The 21,683-nt window shown below is 37.3% G+C and overlaps 1 protein-coding gene across 6 annotated transcripts in view; it reads right to left on the bottom strand.

Moving 5' to 3' along the window:
- The window catches only part of AKAP7 (A-kinase anchoring protein 7), a 152,244-nt gene that overhangs the window by 94,228 nt on the left and 36,333 nt on the right, over nt 1-21,683 (bottom strand). For all 6 annotated transcript variants that reach the window (XR_004380975.1, XM_032843513.1, XM_032843514.1 and 3 more), the window contains exon 5: nt 18,472-18,632. Coding sequence is in view for 5 of the 6 variants with exons in the window: in XM_032843513.1 (XP_032699404.1) it covers nt 18,472-18,632 (161 nt within the window). In the remaining variant the exon portion in view is untranslated. The remainder of the gene's footprint in view (nt 1-18,471; nt 18,633-21,683) is intronic.

Genomic DNA, 21,683 nt, shown 5'->3' with positions numbered 1-21,683 from the left:
TGTAATGACTGGTCCACACAAAAATAATAAAAATAACAGAGAAGGACAGAGTTTCCAAACAGAAATACCTGCGCAGGAGAAAATTCAAATGGACACATTCTTTTTACCAACAACATAATTATTAGCCACATCAGTAATACCTACCTAGTATGCTGGGCGGCAGGAAGGACAAAAAGCAGGGAAGAGGACCTCACTCCCAGGAGAGGAGCTCCTGGAGAAGACTTGGGAGTTAATGAGCTCAGTACCCACGGGTGTGACTGCACAGGCTTAGCATCTGAGTGTATTCGACGGTATCTGTGCGTATTCAATAGTAGCTGCTTGAATTGTGCATTACCTTTGTGCTAGGTGTTTTAGCAATGCTTGATCATGTACTCCTCCAGATATCCCTAAGGGGTAAGTTATTATTCCCATTTCTAAAAATGAAGAAACTAAGACTCTGAAATGCTAACAGCTTTCTCAAAGATCACTGAGCTAAGTCATGGTGAGGATAGAATTTGAACTCAAATCTACCTGACTACAACATTCATGCTGCCCTCTATGTGAAGAATCGCCAATCTTGGGGGGCGTAACTGACTCAGGTGGAAGATCATGCAACTCTCGATCTCAGGATCATGACTTCAAGCCTCATACTGGTATAGAGATTATTAAAATAAATAAACTTCAAAAAAAAAAAAGAATCTAAAATCTTCTTTCTCCCCTCCAAGTTGGTTGTTTTCGTTTTTGTTTTTGTTTTAAGATTTACACATTTACTTATTTGAGAGAAAAAGCCTGCGTGTGAGCAGGGGAGGGGCAGAGGGAGAGAGAGAAAGACACAGACTCCCCCCTAGTAGCAAGTCCGACCCGGGGCTCAATCCCAGGACACCAAGATCATGGCCTGAGCCGAAGGCAGACGCTTAACCAACTGAGCCACCCAGGCGCCCCTCTAAGAAAATTTCTTAAATAAAAGGGAAAATCTGGTTAGGTTATTTTAAAATTTGTACAGCACTTAGGAACTGCAGTTGACAAACTCAGATCTCATCATCCGTTCATTCATTCGGCAAATAATTGCTGACAGACTACTACTGTCAGGTACTGTTCCAGGTGTGGGAAACATGGCAACGCACAGACGCTGAACGTCTTGCAGAACGTCCACACACGCTGGGGGCCGCAAACAAATACATAAATATATTGTCAGGAATTGATCAGTGATCTGAAGAAAAATAAAGCACACGAAGGAGCTTCAAAGTGATGTGGAAGGAAAGAGTTGCTATGTCAGATATGGTGGTCTGAGAATCCCACTCTGAAGAGATGTTTGAGAAGCTACCCAGCTGAGCGGAGAAGAGGACTCGAGGCAGAAGGAAGAACTTATGAAGAATGTTTAGTAGGTCCAGAAACAGTAAAAAGGACAGGATACCTGGAGTAGGGTGAGTCAGCATTTGGGGAAGAGGCAGAATGGGTTTAGAGAAGTATGCTGGAATATCATGGGGCATGGCAAAACCTGCAGATTTCATTCTCGGTATGGTGGGAAATGCTGACGGTTTTAAGCAAGGGAAATTCATGTGTGAGAGTAACTTTCTTTATTCGTCTATATTTCAGCTAGAATTTACATTTCTTCCTGGTGCATTCAATTGCCTCAGGCAATTCAAAGTGCTCCCCTCTTTCCCTAGGACTGTATCTTAGTTGACGGGGAGGTAGCTAATGGGGTGCACAGTGGTTCAGACGGGAGTGTAGCGCCTGGCTCTTGGGTCACCATCTGGCAACTCCTGAGACATAAGCTGTGCTTGGTTTTTGCAGTTAGACCCTCCCTCATTCCCATATAATGACTCTGCCACTTCTGTGCCCTCTCCGGTATGCAAGATTCCATTCTATTGGTCACCACACCATACCAGGGCAAGCAGGAACTCACTGGCCCTATCTCAGGCCCTCTACCACCTTCTTGCTTCTCTTGGGCATACAAAAATAACAATCCCCCAGGGCCAAGGTGGAAAGGGTCAGAACCTCCTAAGGCCACCCATTACATAATACCACCCTTGCTTCACCTCCACTGTCACTCTGGAAGCACAGGGAATTCTGGCTCGTTGGCTCTAAGAACACACCCCAGGAGCAAGGCATAGGGTCACTCCTGCTCTCAGACTACATGAGTTTCTGCTGTTCTGTTCAGGAGACGACGGAGGGGCAAGAACTCACACTCTACCTTAGCCTCTAGCTCTCTTCTTTGCCTGACGCTGGGAATCTTTTCTAGCATCAAAGCGGGAAAAATGTATCAATATGCTCAGGTGTTGAAATCCCAAAGCCTTTTCTCTATTTTTCTTGCTATATTCTCTCTCTTCTGAGAACATGGGTACCACCGTCCCAGAGGTGGCTAGGCGCAGAACAAAGGATATAAGAAATACAATGAGAAAACTTAGTATCTCAAAATATTATCCCCATATTTTCAAAATCTTAGTTTGTTATTTTACTTTCATAATATCTACTAAATGCTAATATGAGCTCAATGTGACATTTTGATCACCATTTGTAAATTTGGGGCATGTCCTAAAACCTTTCACTTCTAGTCACTAGCAACAAACGACTTTTCCTCTCCCATTTATGGTAATAAAGAGTCAAGCAATGGACCATTAAAATGAAAAAAAAAAAAAAAACACCAAAAAAATAATACAACACTGTTCTTAGTTACAAACAATAAATGGCAACTTTGGCTGAATTAAGCAGGGAAGAAATGTATAAGAACAGCAGGGGTCACCTGGGTGGTGCAGTTGGTTGAGCACCTGACTGGGTTTCGGCTCAGGTCCTGATCTCAGGGTCAGGGGCCTTCGTCAGGCTCCATACTCAGCTTAGAGTGAGTATGAGATTCTCTTGCTCTCCCTCTGCCACTTCTACTCATGCTCTCTCTTTCTCTATCTCTCTCTCACTCAAATAAATAAATCTTAAAAAAAAAAAAAAAGTAAGTAAGAAAAGAATACCGGGAGGATTAGAAAACCAGGCTGGAAGGCTAGGAAGCCAAAAAGGTGTCTAGCGCTATGGTGGAGGACAGGTACACGGCACCACCCCCTGCTCCAGCTGGCAACACAGGGACCATCTACAGCACGCAGCAGGCTAGAACTGGTGCCACCTGCCTGCCACTGGTGGTGGCTGCCACTGATGACATAACCCAGCTCCAGAACAGATACTGCACAGTCCTTCTCTGTTCAAGGTGCTAGCTTCTGATTCAAAGTCTAGACTAAAGCAAGATCATGTTCCTAGCACCAAAGCAAACTGTGGAAGAATGTACATGACGTGGGAGACAGTGGGGAAGAGTTCAGAGGCTGGGCAGTGAAAAAAGAAAGACAACAGTCCAGCATGTACATATTTTAAAACAATAATAGTGTATTCATAACAACTACTATTATAATTAATTTAACGACTTTTGGCTCACGTAAATTATAAGCAGGTATATTTGTCCTCAACTACCATCATAACGCAGCTCTGGTCCTCTCTATTATGGCATACCTGTAACTGTTTTAAATAGACCTAGAGTTAAAATCATGCAAAACCATCATTTTTATGAGTCAAAAGTTGTCAAATACTGGCAATGTCTGATGGCTTAACATATACAGTGATGTTCACTTAAGTTTCTAGGATCTGACTGATAGGTTCAGGGCATAATTTCTAGGTCATCAAGTACTTGAAGAATTTATCACAAAGAAGAACTGCTGATAGCAGCAATATATTCATATTACTCAGCAATATATTCATATCAACCCAGAAAATAGAAACAGCATGAAGGCGTGAAAGCAAAAATTCATTTCTTCATTTATTTACAGAGCACTTCCCACATGTGCCAGACACACAGTCTGCTTATGACAGCGAACGTGGCCCCGCTCTCACAGAGTTTACCATCTCATGGGACAGATCTGGGCCCAATGAAAAAGACTCAACAATGTTCAGAATTATCCAAAAATACAAAAGATGTAAGGAAAGAAGTGTTAAGAGAAGTTAAAATAGTAGGCATTTTTATTATTCATGACTACCTACATTAGTTTCACATATTATTTTGATATGACAAACTCATCAAATGTAAAGATTTAATATTTTTCTATTTACTGGTTTCAGTTACTTTTTTTAAAGATTTTATTTATTTTACTTTTAATAAGCAGGGGGAGCAGCCAGCAGAGGGATAGGGAGAAGCAGACACCCTGCTGAGCAGGGCTCGATCCCAGGAGCCTCGGGATCACCACCTGAGCCGAAGGCAGATGCTTAACCAACTTGAGCCATCCGAGAACCCCAAGGTTTCAGTTACTTTGAATTTTGACCCAATAGTTCTCATTATTCACTGGGCCTAAAATCTTTGATGATGGCTATCTATTCACAATACTGTTTTAAATAATATTTGTCACAAAGCACATATAGTTTGTATTAATGTTTTTCTCTATGTTGAATGAAATTGGGGAAAAAAGAAATTGTTGCCTTCTTTTGGAAAAATATTTCTTAATACTGGTTTTTTATTCCTATTAGCAATATAATCTATTGCTTAGCCAGACTGCAGAGTATTGGTTATGGAAACATCATTCTTGAGATAAGAAGAGTTTTTGCTGGTGTGAAAACCACATGTCGTTTTTCATCTACATTAACTCATGTTCTGGAGGAGAAGCTTATGAATAATTTAAGAAATTGTTCAATTCCTCCTAGTACCACAGACATTCCTTCAAGCACTAAATAGAAAATCGCACAGTAAATATATCAGACATCCTTCAAAAGTCAGTTAAAAACGCCTCCTAAATAATATAATTTATCTCATAGCTAAAGATGCAAAATGTCTGAAGAACAATTCCTTAAAATGTATTTTAAACACTAGGAGACTTGGCTATATAAAAAAACACTGAAATGAATAATTTAATAAAGAAACAATATTTTATAATCCTAACAAATACAGTACAGTTTTATCTGTTTAGGTGAGTTTGTTTGTTTTATTCAGCAAACATTTATTGAGTGTGTTAAGCACTGGGAAGTTTTTTCTGTTTTTTAAATTTTAAATATACATATTTTTACACAGGAGATTTTCTTTAAGTGAACTCTTAAGTATGTAGCAACAATATATTTATACCTAAAATGTAAAGAAATTGCTAAAAGTTGTCTGAAAGTAAACTACGACAGATCAATTTTAATAAAATCATATCTTTTTAATTATATACATGTTCTTATAAACTTTTTTCTTTTCTTTTGCTATTTTTTCCTGTTTCTAACATTGTGTGGATAGTTATATGATAGCATGAAATATAATTTGAGAATAATCACAAAGAGGATTATTTTTTTATTGAGGTATGCCAAGAAATGTATTAATAAAAATAGTCTAGAACACAAAATGTAAATTAGGTAGTCCTGACATATTCTCAAGCTTAACATATTCTATTTCAGATGCAACAGAGGTGATAAGTTGGATTTTCATTTTAAGATGACTGATCTGTGATCAGATAATACAGCATACAATAGGAGATGACAAGGTCTTTCCTTGTTTTCCATCTGGAAGATACTTTCTTATACCATTGTAAGTTACAATAAAACTATGTCACATATAATATGAAAGATCTCAATAAAATTTTAGAATCACTTTTTAGCCATCAAAAACTTTAAATAAAAGCCATACAACTGTTTTTGTCTTTTCTGTTACTACAATTTAAAGGATTCTGGTTTCCATATGCTACTCAAACTATTCCATTTTAGAAGGTATTAGTAAGTCATCTGAACTATATACTTCACCATTAACAACTGGCATAATGTTGAAATGAACTTCATTTTAAAATTTTTATACTCATCATTTTAAGTAGATATTTCCAATTGGTTACTGTGTAAAACTGTCAAATAGAATTTTTTAATGTTTCACTCATAAAAGCGAGTCTTTAAAATTACACCTTGATGCCAGAGGCATCCCATTCATTCCACTGCAACTGAGGAAAGAGACCCAGATGGAGCAGTCTAACACTGGCCCAGTTCTCCTATTTTTCAACTTGTGTTCTTGGACAGGTAACTTAACCTTGATAGTAAAAGTGATGAGGCCATTACAAATCATCTCTCAAGTCCCTCTTTTTATCCTAACAACCAGCCAGGCCAAGTGAACTGTCAGAGAATCCTGGTACATCATCCATCAGGGATTCTATTTCTTTTTAAAGAATTTCTTTATTTATTTGAAAGAGAGAGAGCATGAGTTGGGGGTGGGGGGGCGTGCACAGAGGGAGAGGGACACATAGACTCCCTGCAAAGTGCAGAGCCCCATGCAGGGCTCAATCCCAGGACCCCAAGATCATGACCTGAGCTGAAGTCAGATACTTAAATGACTGAGCCATTAAGCCCCTCCCCCAATCAGGGATACTAGACACCAGGACTGGATTTTACTGTCATACAAAGATTTAGACATGAATATAAATAAGGGAAGAGAGACTACGTAAGGTTAAATGTTCTTTCAATTATACTTTCATGTTTACATCATACATTTTTCACTGGTTTATACATCCATTTAAAAGATATTTATTGAACCTCTGTTATATAGCAGGCTCTGGGGATACAAAGATGAAAGATTCCCTCAAAGAGCTTTCACTCTAGTTGAGGAATGTCAATTTCTAAACAATCAAATGCAATGAAGTATTACCGTTTCTACAGTAGATATCCATCTATAGAATATGGGGGAGATTAGGGGAGAAAATGGTCATTTCTATTTTGAAGAAATCAAAAAAGGCTTTAGTTTGGAAGTGACATTTGAAATGAGTTTTATAAAAGATTAACAATACAGTTTGAAAAAGAAATTAAGAAAATAATTCCATTGACAATAGTGCCAAAAATAATAAAATACTTAGAATAAACTTTAACAAGGAGGAAAAGGACTGACAACTATAATCTGATACTGGAAGAAATTGAAGAAGACACAAGTAAATGGAAAAGATTTCACTTTCAGGGACTAGAAGCCCTAATACCACTAAGATGGCAATACTACCAAAAATCATCTACAGATTTAATGTAATTCCTACCAAAGTTCCAATGACGCTTTTTGCAGAAATAGAAAAAAAAATCATCCTAAAATTCATATGGAATCTCAAGGGACCCTAAAGAGCCAAAAAACTCTTAACAAAGAAGAACAAGATTGGAAGTCTCACACTTCCTTGTTTCAAAATTTACCACAAAGCTACAGGCATCAAAACAGTGTGCTCAGAGCTGTCAAAATGGCTAAATTCAAAACCACAAGAAACAACAGGTGTTGATGAGGATGGAGAGGAAAAGCAACCCTCTTACACTGTTGGTGGGAAGGCAAAAAGGCAGCTACTGTGCAAGACACTATGGAGGCTTCTCAAAGAGTTAAAAATAGAACTACCTTACAACCTTGTAATTGCACTATTGAGTCTTTATCCAAAAAAGGCAAAAAAACATTAAGAGGGATACATGTATCCCATGATTACTGCAGCGTTATTTACAATAGCCAAGATATGGAAGCAGCCCAAGTGTCCATCAATAGGTAAATGGATAAAGAAGATGTGGCATATATACAGTGGAATATTATACAGCCATAAGAAAGAATGGAATCTTACTATTTGCAACAACATGGGTAGAACCAGGGAGTCTAACACTAAGCAAAATAAGTCAGAGAAAGACAAGTACCATAAGATTTCACTCAAATGTGGAATTTAAGAAACAAAACAAATAAACAAAGATAAAAATGAGAGTGACAAACCAAGAAACAGACTCTTAACTCTAGAGTACAAAGTGATGGTTGCCAGAAGGGAGGTTGGTGGGGGGATGGATGAAACAGGTGATGGGAATTAAAGAGTGCACTGAACCTGATGAGCACTGAATAATGTATAGAGTTGTTGAATTATTATATTGTATAACTAAAATTAATATAACATTGTATGTTAATTATACTGAAAAAAAACACACACACAACAGTGTGGTACTGACAAGAAGTCAAATCTATAAACTAATGCAATAGGAAAAAGAGCACAGAAATAAACCCTCTTGTATACGGTCAAATGGTTTTCAGCAAAAATGCCAAGACCATTCAGTCGGGAAAGGACATTCTTAACAAAGAATATTGGGAAAACTGGATAGCCACATTGTAAAAGAATGAAGTTAAACCCTTACCTTATGTCATATACAAAAATTAGCTCAAAATGGATCAAAGACTAAACTAAACATAGAAGCTAAAACTATAAAAGCCTTAAAAGAATACATAACTTCATGATCATGGATTTAGCAAAGATTTCTTAAATATGACACCAAAAACACAGACAACAAAAATAAAAATAGATTAATTAGACTAAACTAAAAACTTCTGAAAAGTTAAAAATTAAGAAACTAAAAAGTTAAAAATTAAAGCTGGACAGAAGAGAAATACATTCTATTTAAATAAGTGATAGTATAAGTTCTGAATGTTTTCAAATGTACCAGTTACTCTAAGATTACTGGTGATTAATACAAGATTCATAAATATTGAGCTAATTAATTACATTTAAATATTTTAAAATATACAAAATTCATGAACCCCTTTAAGAAAAACAAATCTGTCCATCAAAGGAAATGATCTGTAGAATGCAAAGGCAATCTACAGAATGGGAAAAAATATCTGAAAATCATGTATGTGATAAGGAATAAATATCCAGAATATATAAAGAAATGCTACAACTCAGGATGCTTGGGTGGCTCAGTTGGTCAAGCATCTGCCTTCAGCTCAGGTCATGATCCCAGGGTCCTGGGACTGAGTCTTGCATGGGGCTCTTTACTCGGTGGGGAGCCTGCTTCTCCTTCTGCCTGCCCCGCCTGCCACTCCCTGCTTGTGCTCTCCTTCTGACAAATAAATAAAACCTTAAAAAAAAAAAGAAGAAGAAGAACTCCTACAACTCAACAAAAACAAAAAATCTGATTAAAAAATCAATGAAGAACAAACAGACATTTCTCCAAAGAAGGTATACGATAATAAGTCAGCAAGCATACAAAAAGATGCTCAAAATCACTTTCAATAGGGGAATGAAGATCAAGGTCACAGTGAGATACCACTTCACACCCATTAGAATGACTACCATCAAAACAAAACAAAACAAACAAACAAAAATACCTTCTGGGCTCTAGGACAACACCTACATTTCTGGCTTATGCTCCTTGTAGGATGGTGGAGAGGGTTACCAAAGTAGTAAACACGAAAGCAGAAACAAGGTTAAGCCGTAAAGAAGAAGGTTCAGAAACCTGAATATACACTTAAGAAATAAAGAAGCAAGCCAATAAAATACACTGAGAATAATATATCTTAAGAGAGGTTAAAAAAGAACCAAGAAATTGGTTTCTCAGTAGCAAAAAGAGAAAGAAGGGAGTGCTCAGCTATGTGAGTGTAAAGCATCTATTAGATTTAGGAACTAGAAAGCCATTGGTGGCCTGTGCTGTGACATAGTAGGTTATAACCCACTGACTGCAGGAGCTGAGAGAAAGGAGAGTAAGCACACGTAAAGAACTGGAGACAGATACCATAGGCTAGGCTTTTACAGATTCTGGCTCAGAAGGGAAGGAGAGGTTCAATGCAGGAACTGTAGGAAATTCAAGGTCAAAGGCGTGCAGAGTTTTCTGTTATTTCTTGGGCTTTTTTACATTGTTTCTTGTTTATTTGTTCAGGGCTAAGAAAGGCATAATCAAGTTAACAAAGTTGGGGAAATGAGCTGATGAAGAGGAAAGGCTGGAAATACAGAAGTACCTGCAAGAGAAAAGGAACTAGTAGAGCAAGATCCAGATTGCAAGGTCAGATCAAGAACACAGCTGAAGAGATTAGTCTTTGATAGACAGAAGACATCTCTTTTCCTAAAACTACTCGGGATTTAAAAAGCCAAATGTGCTAGCAGTAGGTTTACTACTACTATTTGTACAGGGAACAAATGAAGCAAGTCCCAGCTTCAGCTTTATCTGTGGAGGGAAGAGGAGAAGGTTAAGGGAACTTAAGGCTGGAGCAGTGACGGGGGCAAGGGAAAGAATAAAGGAGGAGCAGTGGGACAGCTGAACAGGATGCTGCTGAGTCTGGAAAACTTGTACTTGCAAGAGAATCAATCTACAGGACTGTACGATTTCTTCATTTTTCTCATGCATCTGATAAAATGACTCATTAACATGTGTTACATGTCACACATTCTAGAAGATACTAAGTAAACAATGGTCAACAAAACAGTCCTGATCCTTGCTATCATGGAGCTTCATCCAGGAAACACCGTCAAACAAAATTACACACTTACAACCTTTGATGATTCTGTGAAGGAGACACACCAGGTACAGTGACAGAGGACTCACATACGAGGAGACTCTACAGTGCATAGGGAAACGCTCTCCAAGGTAGTGACATTTGAGCTAAAGAATGAAAAGGTCGGGGCACCTGGGTGACTCAGTGGGTTAAGCCTCTGTCTTCCGCTCAGGTCATGATCCCAGGGTTCTGGGATCAAGCCCTGCGTCGGGCACTCTGCTCAGTGGAGAGCCTGTTTCCCTCTCTCTCTCTCCTGCCTCTCTGCCTACTTGTGATCTCTGTCAATAAATAAATAAAAATCTTAAAAAAAAAAAAAAAAGAATGAAAAGGTCTAAATAAAGGGTCTACTCAGACATCCGCAAAAGTTCCAAGGCAAGAACAAACTTGTTAAGTCCCTGATGAATCATGGTGACACAGGAGATGGGGGCCGGAGACCCACACGGAGACACCATGGACCACAGCAAGGAGTCTGGAGTTTATTTTGCCCACGTATTGGGGTAAAAAAGCAAATGGCTGAATTGATCTACCATTGGTGTTTGCCAGCCTGGTGAAACAGACAAGAAGACAGGACACCCAAAAGAACCACCAACAGAGTGATGCACCATGAGGCCATGACCAGTTTAAGAAGGAATAAACTATGTTGGCAAGGAAGAGGAGACCAGAGACCTCAGTGAGGTTCCACAGCATGAGTAGCAATGGAAAGAAAATGAAACAGCACAAACAGTAGTAAGTTAGGGTGCTAGGTAGCTATATCCAATTTACAGTCTTGGAAATAGAATAGTTCTGGAGAATGAATAGCCAAAAGGTTTCACCACGCTTATGAACAGCTAGAGCAGAGTATGAGTATTTGAGCATACCTTCAAAGAAGTCAAGGGATTTTAAGAAAAAGCAATTGCTGTAGTGGTAGCAGGGGGAGTGGTGAGGACTTATCATTATTATTAATGATAACAGTTACCATCTATTTACCATTGTATATGTGCCAAACACTGTGCTAAGCACCTCATGCATGTTATCTCATTTTATCTTGAGAACAGTCACTATTGTGCTCATTCTACAAATAAGGAAACCAAATGCAATGGCAGTTCCAAAAGACTCCACAGCCACAGCTCACTTTGAGCCAGGATGTTTGGATGGCTGTGTTCATGGTGCTGCAAGAAAACGTCACAATGTGAGCGAGGAAACAAAGTGTTCAAAAAGTAAGAGGAAATATTTGGACAACAGCAAAGAGGAGAGGTAGAGGGTAACCAAACTCTAACAGCATGAACTACCAATAAGAAAAGGCTTGTGTGTGAGGGTTGAACAGGGACAAAGCAGCAGAGAACTAAGAGAACACGGTTGACATCTCTGGGCCCCTGGGTGTGAGGCTTTGGTGGAAAGAGCTGTGATCCCAGACTAGCAAATAGATCAGCTGAGGCAAGAAGGTAAAGGGGATGCTCCTGAAAACTAGGAGTCTGCTTGCTAATTTACAGTGTGACTGACTACTGTAGTGATTAAGAACACAGAATCTGGTGGAGGGTGGGCAAAATCAGTACAAGGAGACAAAAGTATGAATTTCCAGTTATAAATAAGTCAGGGGATGTAATGCACAACACAGTGTCTGTACTTAATAATGCTGTATTGCATAGTTGTAGGTTGCTAAAAGAATAAATCTTTTTTTAAGATTTTATTTATGTATTCATTTGAGGGAGAGAGAAAAAGAGAGCTCAGGCACAAGCAGGGATAAAGTGAGGGGGAGGAACAAGCAAGACTCTAGGCTCAGCACAAGCAGGACACAGGGCTCAATCTCCTGGGAGCAGGACCTGAGCAGAGGCAAAACCAAGAGTCAGGTGCTCAAACAAGCCACCCAAGTGCTACAAGAGTAAATCTTAAAAGTTTTCATCACAAGGAAAAAATCTGTAACTATGTGAAGTGATGGATGTTAACTAGACTTATTTCACTATTTATAAATAACAAGTCATTACATTGTAAACCTGAACTAATATAATGTCATGGGTCAACTGTACCTCAATAAAAGAATATGTTTAACAAAGGAACAGTAAAATAAATTAGGAAGCAATAGAATATTATATAATCAGTAAAAATGCTTTTGGAAACTATTTCATGGTAATGATGATAGCTGACTTGAGAGCATTTATTCTATACCAAATGCTGTTCTTTATGTAATTATATTTCACACATATATTATAATGAATAATAGTAATAATTTTTTAAAAAAGGCATACAGAATCTAGAGACAGACAGCCTGCATTTGAGTCCTGGCTCTACAACTTACTAACAAATCATTTAGCCTCTTTTTGCTTCAGGTTCCCTATCTATAAGATGCAGAAGATAATAATGGTCCCTATCTCATAGAGTTGCTAAAATTAAATGAGTTAATATTTGTAAGATGATTAGAATAATGGCACAAGGTAAATCCATTTAAGTGTTTGGCTGAAAATCAAGTAAAATAAAAGTAGGGATATAGGGAACCATAATATGCCACTCCAAAATATGTCATTTTGGCACAAGAATTTTGAGCAAATGAGAATCAGTAGATGCAGAAAGAAATCTTCCCATATCTTCCCTTATCTGACTATAAGCAGATACTTCTGAAAAATGACACTGCCCAAGACCCTCTTACCCAGGAAAGTTTTTTGGCCAAGATGGACCTGTACAAACCTTACTATGTTAGAGCCCCCCATATTTTTACTTCCTACAATCTGCCACCCCAGAAAGCCTAAAACATTTTTCTTCATCTTATCACTTCTCTATAAAGTTACTGTTCTTCCATTAAGATGCTGTATCAGCCCAAGTTCTAACCACTCTTTTGAGTTACTCTTCACAGAGTCTTCTCTACAAGATGTGTACTGCACATGTTAATAAACTCCTTGTTTTCTGTTAATCTTTTGTCAGCCTAATTTTACAAGGTCTCTGGGGGACAATCCAGGAGGGTAGAAGGAAAAACACATTTCCTCCCCTACTGGGACAGTAGAAAGGGCTAAAAGAGCCATGTGAAGGGACAGGAAGTGTAGGGGACCTTTGCCTAGAGGAGCCTGCACACAGAAGCAGGGCATGCAAGAGAGGCTCTGAAGGTCCTCAGTGGTACAGGGTTGTGATTTAGATATCCTGATGGGGGAGAAAAGCTGGTCTTTGCTTCTTCTTCCTTTTTTTTTTTTTTTTTTTTTTAAGATTTTATTTATTTGACAGAGAGTGAGAGATCACAAGTAGGCAGGGGGTAGGGGGGGCAGGCTCCTGGCTGAGCAGAGAGCCTAATGTGGGGCTCGATCCAGGATCCTGAGATCATGACTTGAGCCGAAGGCAGAGGCTTAACCCACTGAGCCACCCAGGTGCCCCAAGGTCTTTGCTTATTCTAAATGAAGTATGGTGAAGGTGTTCTGATGTTTCTGAAGAGAGCCTAACCTAGGCCATGAAGAGGAAGGCTACTCACCTGCCTGTGGTGGTGAGAAGTCCAGGACTTCTACTATCTTCTGTGATAGAAGGTAATATATTTCTTCTGTCACAGAGCAGCCTAGAAAGGCCCAAAGATATTAGCAACCAAACAGAATCCCCACAAGGAGCAGAAAACACAGGGCACATGCTCCCCATCTTTTGGGGGAAATGACAGTCAACATAAGAGAAAGTGTAATGTTCAAATGAACATCCTAAAAACCTTTCACTTTTCCTTATATGAGATAAATACACTTGGAATCTTTTATCATGCTAACCAAGGGCAAATTCCTCATTAAAAAGAAAGATTTGCAAAAACTACTATAATTCTAGCAGGCTAAATTTTTAGCAATCTCTCAATCTAATACACATCTTTTTTTTTTTTTTAAGGTTTCCATTTGTTTATTTGGCAGACAGATCACAAGTAGGCAAAGAGGCAGGCAAAGAGAAAGAAAGGGAAGTAGGATCCCCAATAAGCAGAAAGCCCAATGCAGGGCTCAATCCCAGGACCCTGAGATCATGACCTGAGCCGAAGGCAGAAGCTTTGACCTACTGAGCCACCCAGGTGCCCCCTAATACACATCTTAACAAAATTACAAAACTACATTTTGCTTACATTAAATAAATGAATGAAATCACATATTCATTTCTACACAAAAAGCTTCGCAGTACAATTTCATCATTGTAAGAGGTGGAGAAATGCCATATAAATGCATAATTTTCAGTACGTTCTTAGCTCTATGAGCTACCATGTACTACTAAGAAAGGAAAAAGTAGGTGCTGTTTTTTTCTGGAAAAACAGGATCTCTCAAGGTCAAGATAGGAAGCTGACACAAGAGTTCTAATGCCAAGCAACTATCCCATAAACCTACATGGACATGGTGTACAAAGATGGGCTTGCTCTCTTCAGCCCATTATGCATCTACCAGAAGTAACAGTTAGCAGCAGCACATCTGGATGCATAATTCAATTACTGATAGTAAAAGCACATATATTCAGGCTGTATTAGTCTGAAATGTAGAATAATTTTCTTCAATTCTACATATTAAAAACTCTAAATTATTCTTTATCAGGAAATTTTTCAACAATGAACTCAAATATTAGGACCTAAAATTCAGTTCTTTTTTCATAACAACTATATAATATTTTAAGAATTTGTTTCTTTTAACTTATAAATTTTAAAACTCTAGGAAAATTAAGTAAATCAGACTATTCATGAATTATAATTTTTGACAACTTTTCAAGTTAGTTTTACTTCATAATATGTACTTAAACTTCTTTATCAATACTTTAATAATTAAATTTATTTTCTTTAAAAATTCTCCTCTCCATTAAGTCAAACTAGCTCTGCCTTCACTATTTTGAACAAATAAGATAATATCCCTGTATTGGCATATACACACACAGAGTTTATTACAGTTTTAAGAAATGTAGTACTCTGGTCAATTCTAAAAGTAGGAATATATTATTTGAATAGGTAGTTTATAAAATGTGACGCAAAGACAAATTACATTATTTACTAATACTATTGGACTAAAGCAATACAAATCCTGAGGCATTCTTGTCAAAATAAATTTAATGAAGTGAAATGTTGACAAAAATTCTCTGTATTGAACATTCTATCTGAACACTATATATATATGGAGTTTTAGTTCATTTACTGACTAAACATCAATGGAAATTTTCCAAATACACATTTTTCTTATAAAAGTTCGTGAAAACTATAATCAAAAGCAACAGTTCAAAATACACATAAAAGATTAAAAGCAAACATAACAAACAGTGATTATATGAGGACAGAATGCTATTCTCCCTCTATTTTCCATTTTTGTAATGTTTATTTAAATTTTGGAAAAGTATATATATTTTTAAGCAACAGTCTCTTGCATCAAGAAAAGAATTACAGGGGCAGTGGCCTTTCCTAAAATGACAAGCCAATACCCTTGGGCTCATAGTCATACTAAAGCTGGCAAGACTTCACATTCCTCAGCACACAATGGATCTTTCATCAATACTGGAAACTGCCTTTGTGAGAATATTTGCTAAGAATGAATGGAATTCTCAATGTTGTAAGCACCCATTGAATTATTTAAAAGAACAATGAATGAATGACTAATTAGAAATGTTTCTTGACCTCAGGGATATTTATATTCCTAAAGAAAAAACCTAAATCTAGCATTTTCTCCAGAGCAGTTAAGAAGAACAGATTAAGTTTGTTAACTACAGCCACTGGTTCCCAAATGCTTTGTTATCAAAACTATTAGAGTCGCCTTTTCTTGACCAACTAATAATTTTAAGTACTTCTCGACTCATAAATATTGTTTGCATGTTTGCTGATATGTTCTTTGCTCCATGAAAGAAAACCAACAATGAAATGAAACTTGATCCTCAATGTCTCCCTTCACCCCAAAAAGAAGCACTTTTGTTTTTTGTTTTTCTGGGTTTTTTAAATTATTTATTTAAGTAAGCTCTGTGCCCAGTATGGGGCTCAAACTTATGACCCCAAGATCAAGAGTCACATGCTCTTTGGACTGTGCCAGTTAGGCACCCCAAAGATGAACCTCTGAATGAGTAACTATAAAACTAGATAAAGACAATCTAATACTAAGTTTAAAAAAAAAAAAAGTTTAGGGGCACCTGGGTGGCTCAGTTGTTAAGCATCTGCCTTAGGTTCAGGTCATGATCCCAGGGTCCTGGAATGGAGCCTGGGATCAAGCTCCCTTCTTGGCGGGAAGCCTGCTTCTCCCTCTCCCACTCCCCCTTGTGTTCCCTCTCTCACTGTGTCTCTCACTGTCAAATAAATAAAATATTAAAAAAAAAGTTTATGTCTCAAAAACTCATATATATGCTAATTTAAAATCACTTAAAAATACATATTCTTTGGAAGAATATAAGGAAATAATAAACACTGACTTCAGGATGATGGTTAGCTTAAATGAAGGATGGCCATGGGATGGATTAATGAAAAGGATAATACAGTTAAGATTATTACCAGTGTCCTAGCTTTTGTTTCAAGGATTTTGCTTGTGTTTTTTGTTTGGTGGCAGATTCCCAGGTGATTATGATACCATTTTAAAATAGAGATGGATAGATGGTTGATAGATAGATTAGGATAGACAGAAGGATCGATCGATCAAGTAAAACAAGTATGGACCAATGATGACTATATTATGAACCAAAAATCACTAAACCTGAAATGAAAGGACATGAAACTATCCACCATGATATGAAAATAAAAATTCTTTACAACATGTGGATTAACATCCAACCTACAATCCCTGGATCAACTCAAAAGTCATTCATCCAGATTTTGTAATTTTCTTCTTCCACTTTACTAAACACTTTCAATTTTGCTGCACAAAGTGACCAGTGAGACTTTCTAATATCATCAATGGACCTTCTGCTCAGAGAGTACTACACTAAACAGAAAGGGGCAAAAAAACAGCACAAAGGAAAATGCTGCTGTCTCTCCCACAGACTCTCTGGAATGGGGCTGAAAATGCCCACAAGCCTCTGAATAGGCAATTGGTGATTCTTATCCATACTGTCAATACTTATTAAGTTCTAAGTGTATGTCACATGTCATGAAAAGCACTAGAATCCTTCCAATTTATGATTAGGACAGTCCTAACAGATTCTTATGTCTAGTCCATCGCTTTCCAGACAGCCCAGAATCAACATATCCTCAGGTCAAAGAATCGAGATAGTACACAGTTACAGTGGAAAACAGTATGGAGGTTCCTCCAAAATGTAAAAACAGAAACATCATATGATCCAATAATTCCATTCTTGAGTACTTACCCAAAAACAAAACCACTAATGTCAAAAAGACATATGCACTGCTATGTTTATTGCAGCATTATTTACAATAGCCCAAATATGGAAGCAACCCAAGTACCCATCAATAGACAAATGGATAAGGAATATGTGGTGTATATAAAAGAGTATTCCACAACCATAAAAAAGGATGAGATCATGCCATTTGAGACAACATGGATGGACCTATAGGATATTATGCTAAGTGAAATAAGTCAGGCAGAGATAAATATCATATGGTTCTACTCATTAGTAGAATCTAAAAAACAAATGAATAAACAAACAAAAAAGCAGAATCAGACTTATGAATACAAAGACCAAAATGATGGCTGAGGTAAGGGAGAGGGGTGGGGGGGTTGGGCAAATGGGCAAAGGGTAGTGGGAGATACAAGCTTCCAGTTATGGAATAAGTCATGGGAGCGGTGTATGGGTGGCTAGTCAGGTAAGTGACTGCCTCTTGGTTTCAGCTCAGGTCATGGTCTCATGGGTCATGAGATCAAGCCCCACATCAGATTCCCTGCTCAGCAGAGAGTCTGCTTGAAATTCTTTCCCTCTGCCCCTCCGTCCCAACTCCGTGCTCTCTCTCTCTTTTTCTCTCTCTCTAAAGTGGATAAATAAATCTTAAAAAAAAAAAAAGTCATGGGAATAAAAGTTATCGCATAAGGAATACAGTGATACGGTAATAGTGACATATTGGGTAAGATGGTAACTACACTCGTGGTGAACATAGCATAATGTATAAACTTGTCAAATCACCATGTTGTGCACCTGAAACTAATGTAACATTGATGTCAACCATACTCAAAACAAAAACAAAAACAAGATAACTTTCAGGTATGTTATTTGGCTGCTTACCTATACACACAAATGTTGAAGCAGCTCCTTTATAAAGTAAGATTATAATGGCTCCCCAAAGTTAAAAGATTTCAAATCTCTATTACAAGAATTGGGGATGGGGAGGAGATTTTCCCAACAGATTAAGTTTCACACGGAAGTGTTGTTGTTTGTTTTACCTGCTATCTCCAAAAGTGAGTTTACATGATCTCCTTCTGCCAGCTTGACAAATCCAACCTGATTTCTAAAAGTGTCAATCCCTTGAAAGGGCAAAATCAACTGTTTCCCTTGGAGGATTTCTTCTATGAATGGTTTTAATTCCAAAAGAGCACCAATACCACTGGTAAGAGAAAATACAATTTTCAGTAACATATTAAGTGTAATAAAATATATAAAAAAATCAGTTTTAGAAAGATGAATTTTGATATCTGTTCTAGTTAAAGCTCAAAAATAACTTCAAAACCTAATCCATATGATTAAAAAAATTTTTTTAACTTTTATTTCTTTTTCTTATTATGTTCTGTTAGCCAACATACATCATTAGTTTTTGCTGTAGTGCTAAACGGTTCATTAGTTGCATATAACACCTAGTGCTCATCACTACACATGCCCTCCTTAATATCCATCACCCAATTACCCCATCCCCTGACCCCTTCCCTTCTGTAACCCTCAGTTTGGTTTCCGGAGTCCAGAGTCTCACATAGTTTGTCTCCCTCCCTGATTTTTAAACAAAAGTTACAGAAGAAGTGAATTAAATCTTCACTTAATTATAATTTGTATTATATTAAAGACATGAAAGAACATACTATTTTATAATTCACCAAGAAGCTTTTACTCAAGGGAAGACTACATGGACAACTCAAAAAATATTACTGATAATATATTCAAAAAAGTCTAATACCACAGGATCTTATATTAGATTATGTGGAAAGATCTGGACTCTTATTTAAAGTACTAATACAGTATTTACTATCTGCAAACGACTCTACTAAAACTTAATATTCATTATCTCTTAAACTATAACAGCCTCCATAATGAGGTAATACTGTAACTGGATTAAACAAAATACAAGCTTATATTTGCCAACTACAACCATGTAAGTTTATTTCTGTTTAACCTTTGTGATTTTAGGACGACACTTTCATTTTTCTTTGTTTACTTATTTTATTTTATTTTTATTATAGGACTATGCTTTTTTTTCTTCATAATAACAAATGTCTACTATATGAATGAATTAAACATTATCAGGTTTGGAATATTTTGAAAATTAGGATAAGTTATTCCAGTGTAGGGATGTTGTTATGAGAAAAAAATTAAAATCTCACTAGAGGGCAGCAATTACTCCAAAAAGAAACAGATACATTCTTACATAATGCAGAGAGGGCTTTTAAAACACCCTCCTGATGAAGTATCAGTAATTTAAACTATCTTAATCAGTGTGATCTGTTCACCAGCAACTATATGTCAAATGTGTGAAAAGAAATTTAGGTATTTTTCTAGCCTTTTCATATTTCTAAATTAGTTTTCATATAAAGTGTGTAACTGATGTTATCCATAACTTCATACTGAGTTCCAATTCTCATCTATGCCATAACAAAGTATACAATACTTCAAAATACCTTTGGAAAGTCAACATTTCTCATTGCACCTCCAAATGCACATACTGAATCCAGTCTTTCCTGACTGTATTTATGTTCATCCAAAGAGACACAGTGTACATACTTCTACTGCAAGACTGTCCTTCACTGTGTGCTGGGAGTTAGAGCTTGTGAAAATCAAATGGCCACTTCTGGTTCACCTTTCATAAACTGGGGAATTCAAGACACTCATTTTAAATGTAACTATATACTAAAGCAGGCCATGCTAAAGGTTAGGGCTTTTCATAGACTGTGAATTCTAGATGCCATTTTTTCATTAAAGAAATATAGATGATCTAAACTCGGTCCAGTTTGTTTTCTTCAGATCTCTAGGAGCATAAACCAATAAATAACTCCCAGTGAGGTATCACCGATCACAGAGTAAGAAAAACTCATAGTGTCTACTGGTAAGTATCACTAACTTTCAAATTCTTTTAAATAGAGTATCTTTCCAAGAGTGATTTATGGAAAGCCTTCTTTATGGTAAAATGAATAAAAATTATATGCATACATGAAATAGAACTCTGAAACCAGAGTTCAGACCTAAAGATGTATCTGAAATTAAGGCAGTACAGCCATCTTCTCAACTCAAGAGCTGGGTTTGGACCTACAAATTCTGTGCCTTTCTTCTACACTGTGAGCAAAGGACTAGAGGTGATATCTAAAGAAATTCACGATTTAAAAAAAAAAAAATTTTTTTTTTAAGTAATCTCTGCACCCATTGTGGGGCTTAAACTCACAACCCTGAGATAAAGAGTCGCATGGTCTACTGACAAGGCCAGCCAGGCACCTGGAAGAAATTCATGATTTTTAAAAAATGCTTCTGCATACTCCATACCCAACCCACTGATCAGTGTATCATTAAACACCTAAATAATGATACTAGATTTTGAAAAGTAAGAACATAGAACAAGGAACTGATAACATAGATGTCAGCATATTATACAATGCAGGATGAAAGGTAAAATTAAAAGATTAGAGACTTAGAAAATCCTTCATATAAATAATGGTTTACCAGAAAACTCAACCAGTTTCTCTCTCACTATATAGCTACCAAAAGTGAAGTCACATCTTGATTCTGTTCCTCATTTAAAAGTTAACACTATTAGGGGGCCTGGGTGGCTCAGTCCAGTTAATGAGTGGCTGACTCTTGATTTAGCTCAGGTCATGATCTCAGGGTCCTGGGATCCAGCCACGTATTAGGATTCCCACTCAGCAGGAAGTCTGCTGGAGGATTCTCCCTCTCCCTCTGCCCCTGCCACGTGCGTGCTCACACTTTCTCTCTCAAATAAATACATGAATCTTTTTTAAAAAACAAAATAAAGGGGCGCCTGGGTGGCTCAGTCGTTAAGCGTCTGCCTTCCAAGAGTCCTGGAATCAAGCCCTGCATAGGGCTCCCTGCTCGGTGGGAAGCCTGCTTCTCTCTCCCACTCCCCCTGCTTGTGTTCCCTCTCTCGCTATGTCTCTCTCTGTCAAATAATAAAATCTTTCAATAATATAAATAAATAAATAATAAAAACACTGCCACAGACACCTCCCTGGTTTCCCAAACTAGTAGCAAATCTTCACTCCTTTGAAATTTCATTAATACTTTTTATCTTATGAAATATACTAGTTTTTAGATTTTCCTATTACAGTAATTTGAGTTCATATGGTATCTAGTCAACCTAATCATATAATCCACGAGCATAAGAGCCATTCCTGATTGATCTTCATTTTCCCCAAAGCACTCTGCTCAGTATCTTGCACGTGAC

Source organism: Lontra canadensis, unplaced genomic scaffold (genome assembly GCF_010015895.1).
Source record: "Lontra canadensis isolate GAN:19392208 unplaced genomic scaffold, GSC_riverotter_1.0 scaffold141, whole genome shotgun sequence".
Taxonomy (NCBI): Eukaryota; Metazoa; Chordata; class Mammalia; order Carnivora; family Mustelidae; genus Lontra; species Lontra canadensis.
This window is presented reverse-complemented; position numbering and strand designations above follow the sequence as displayed.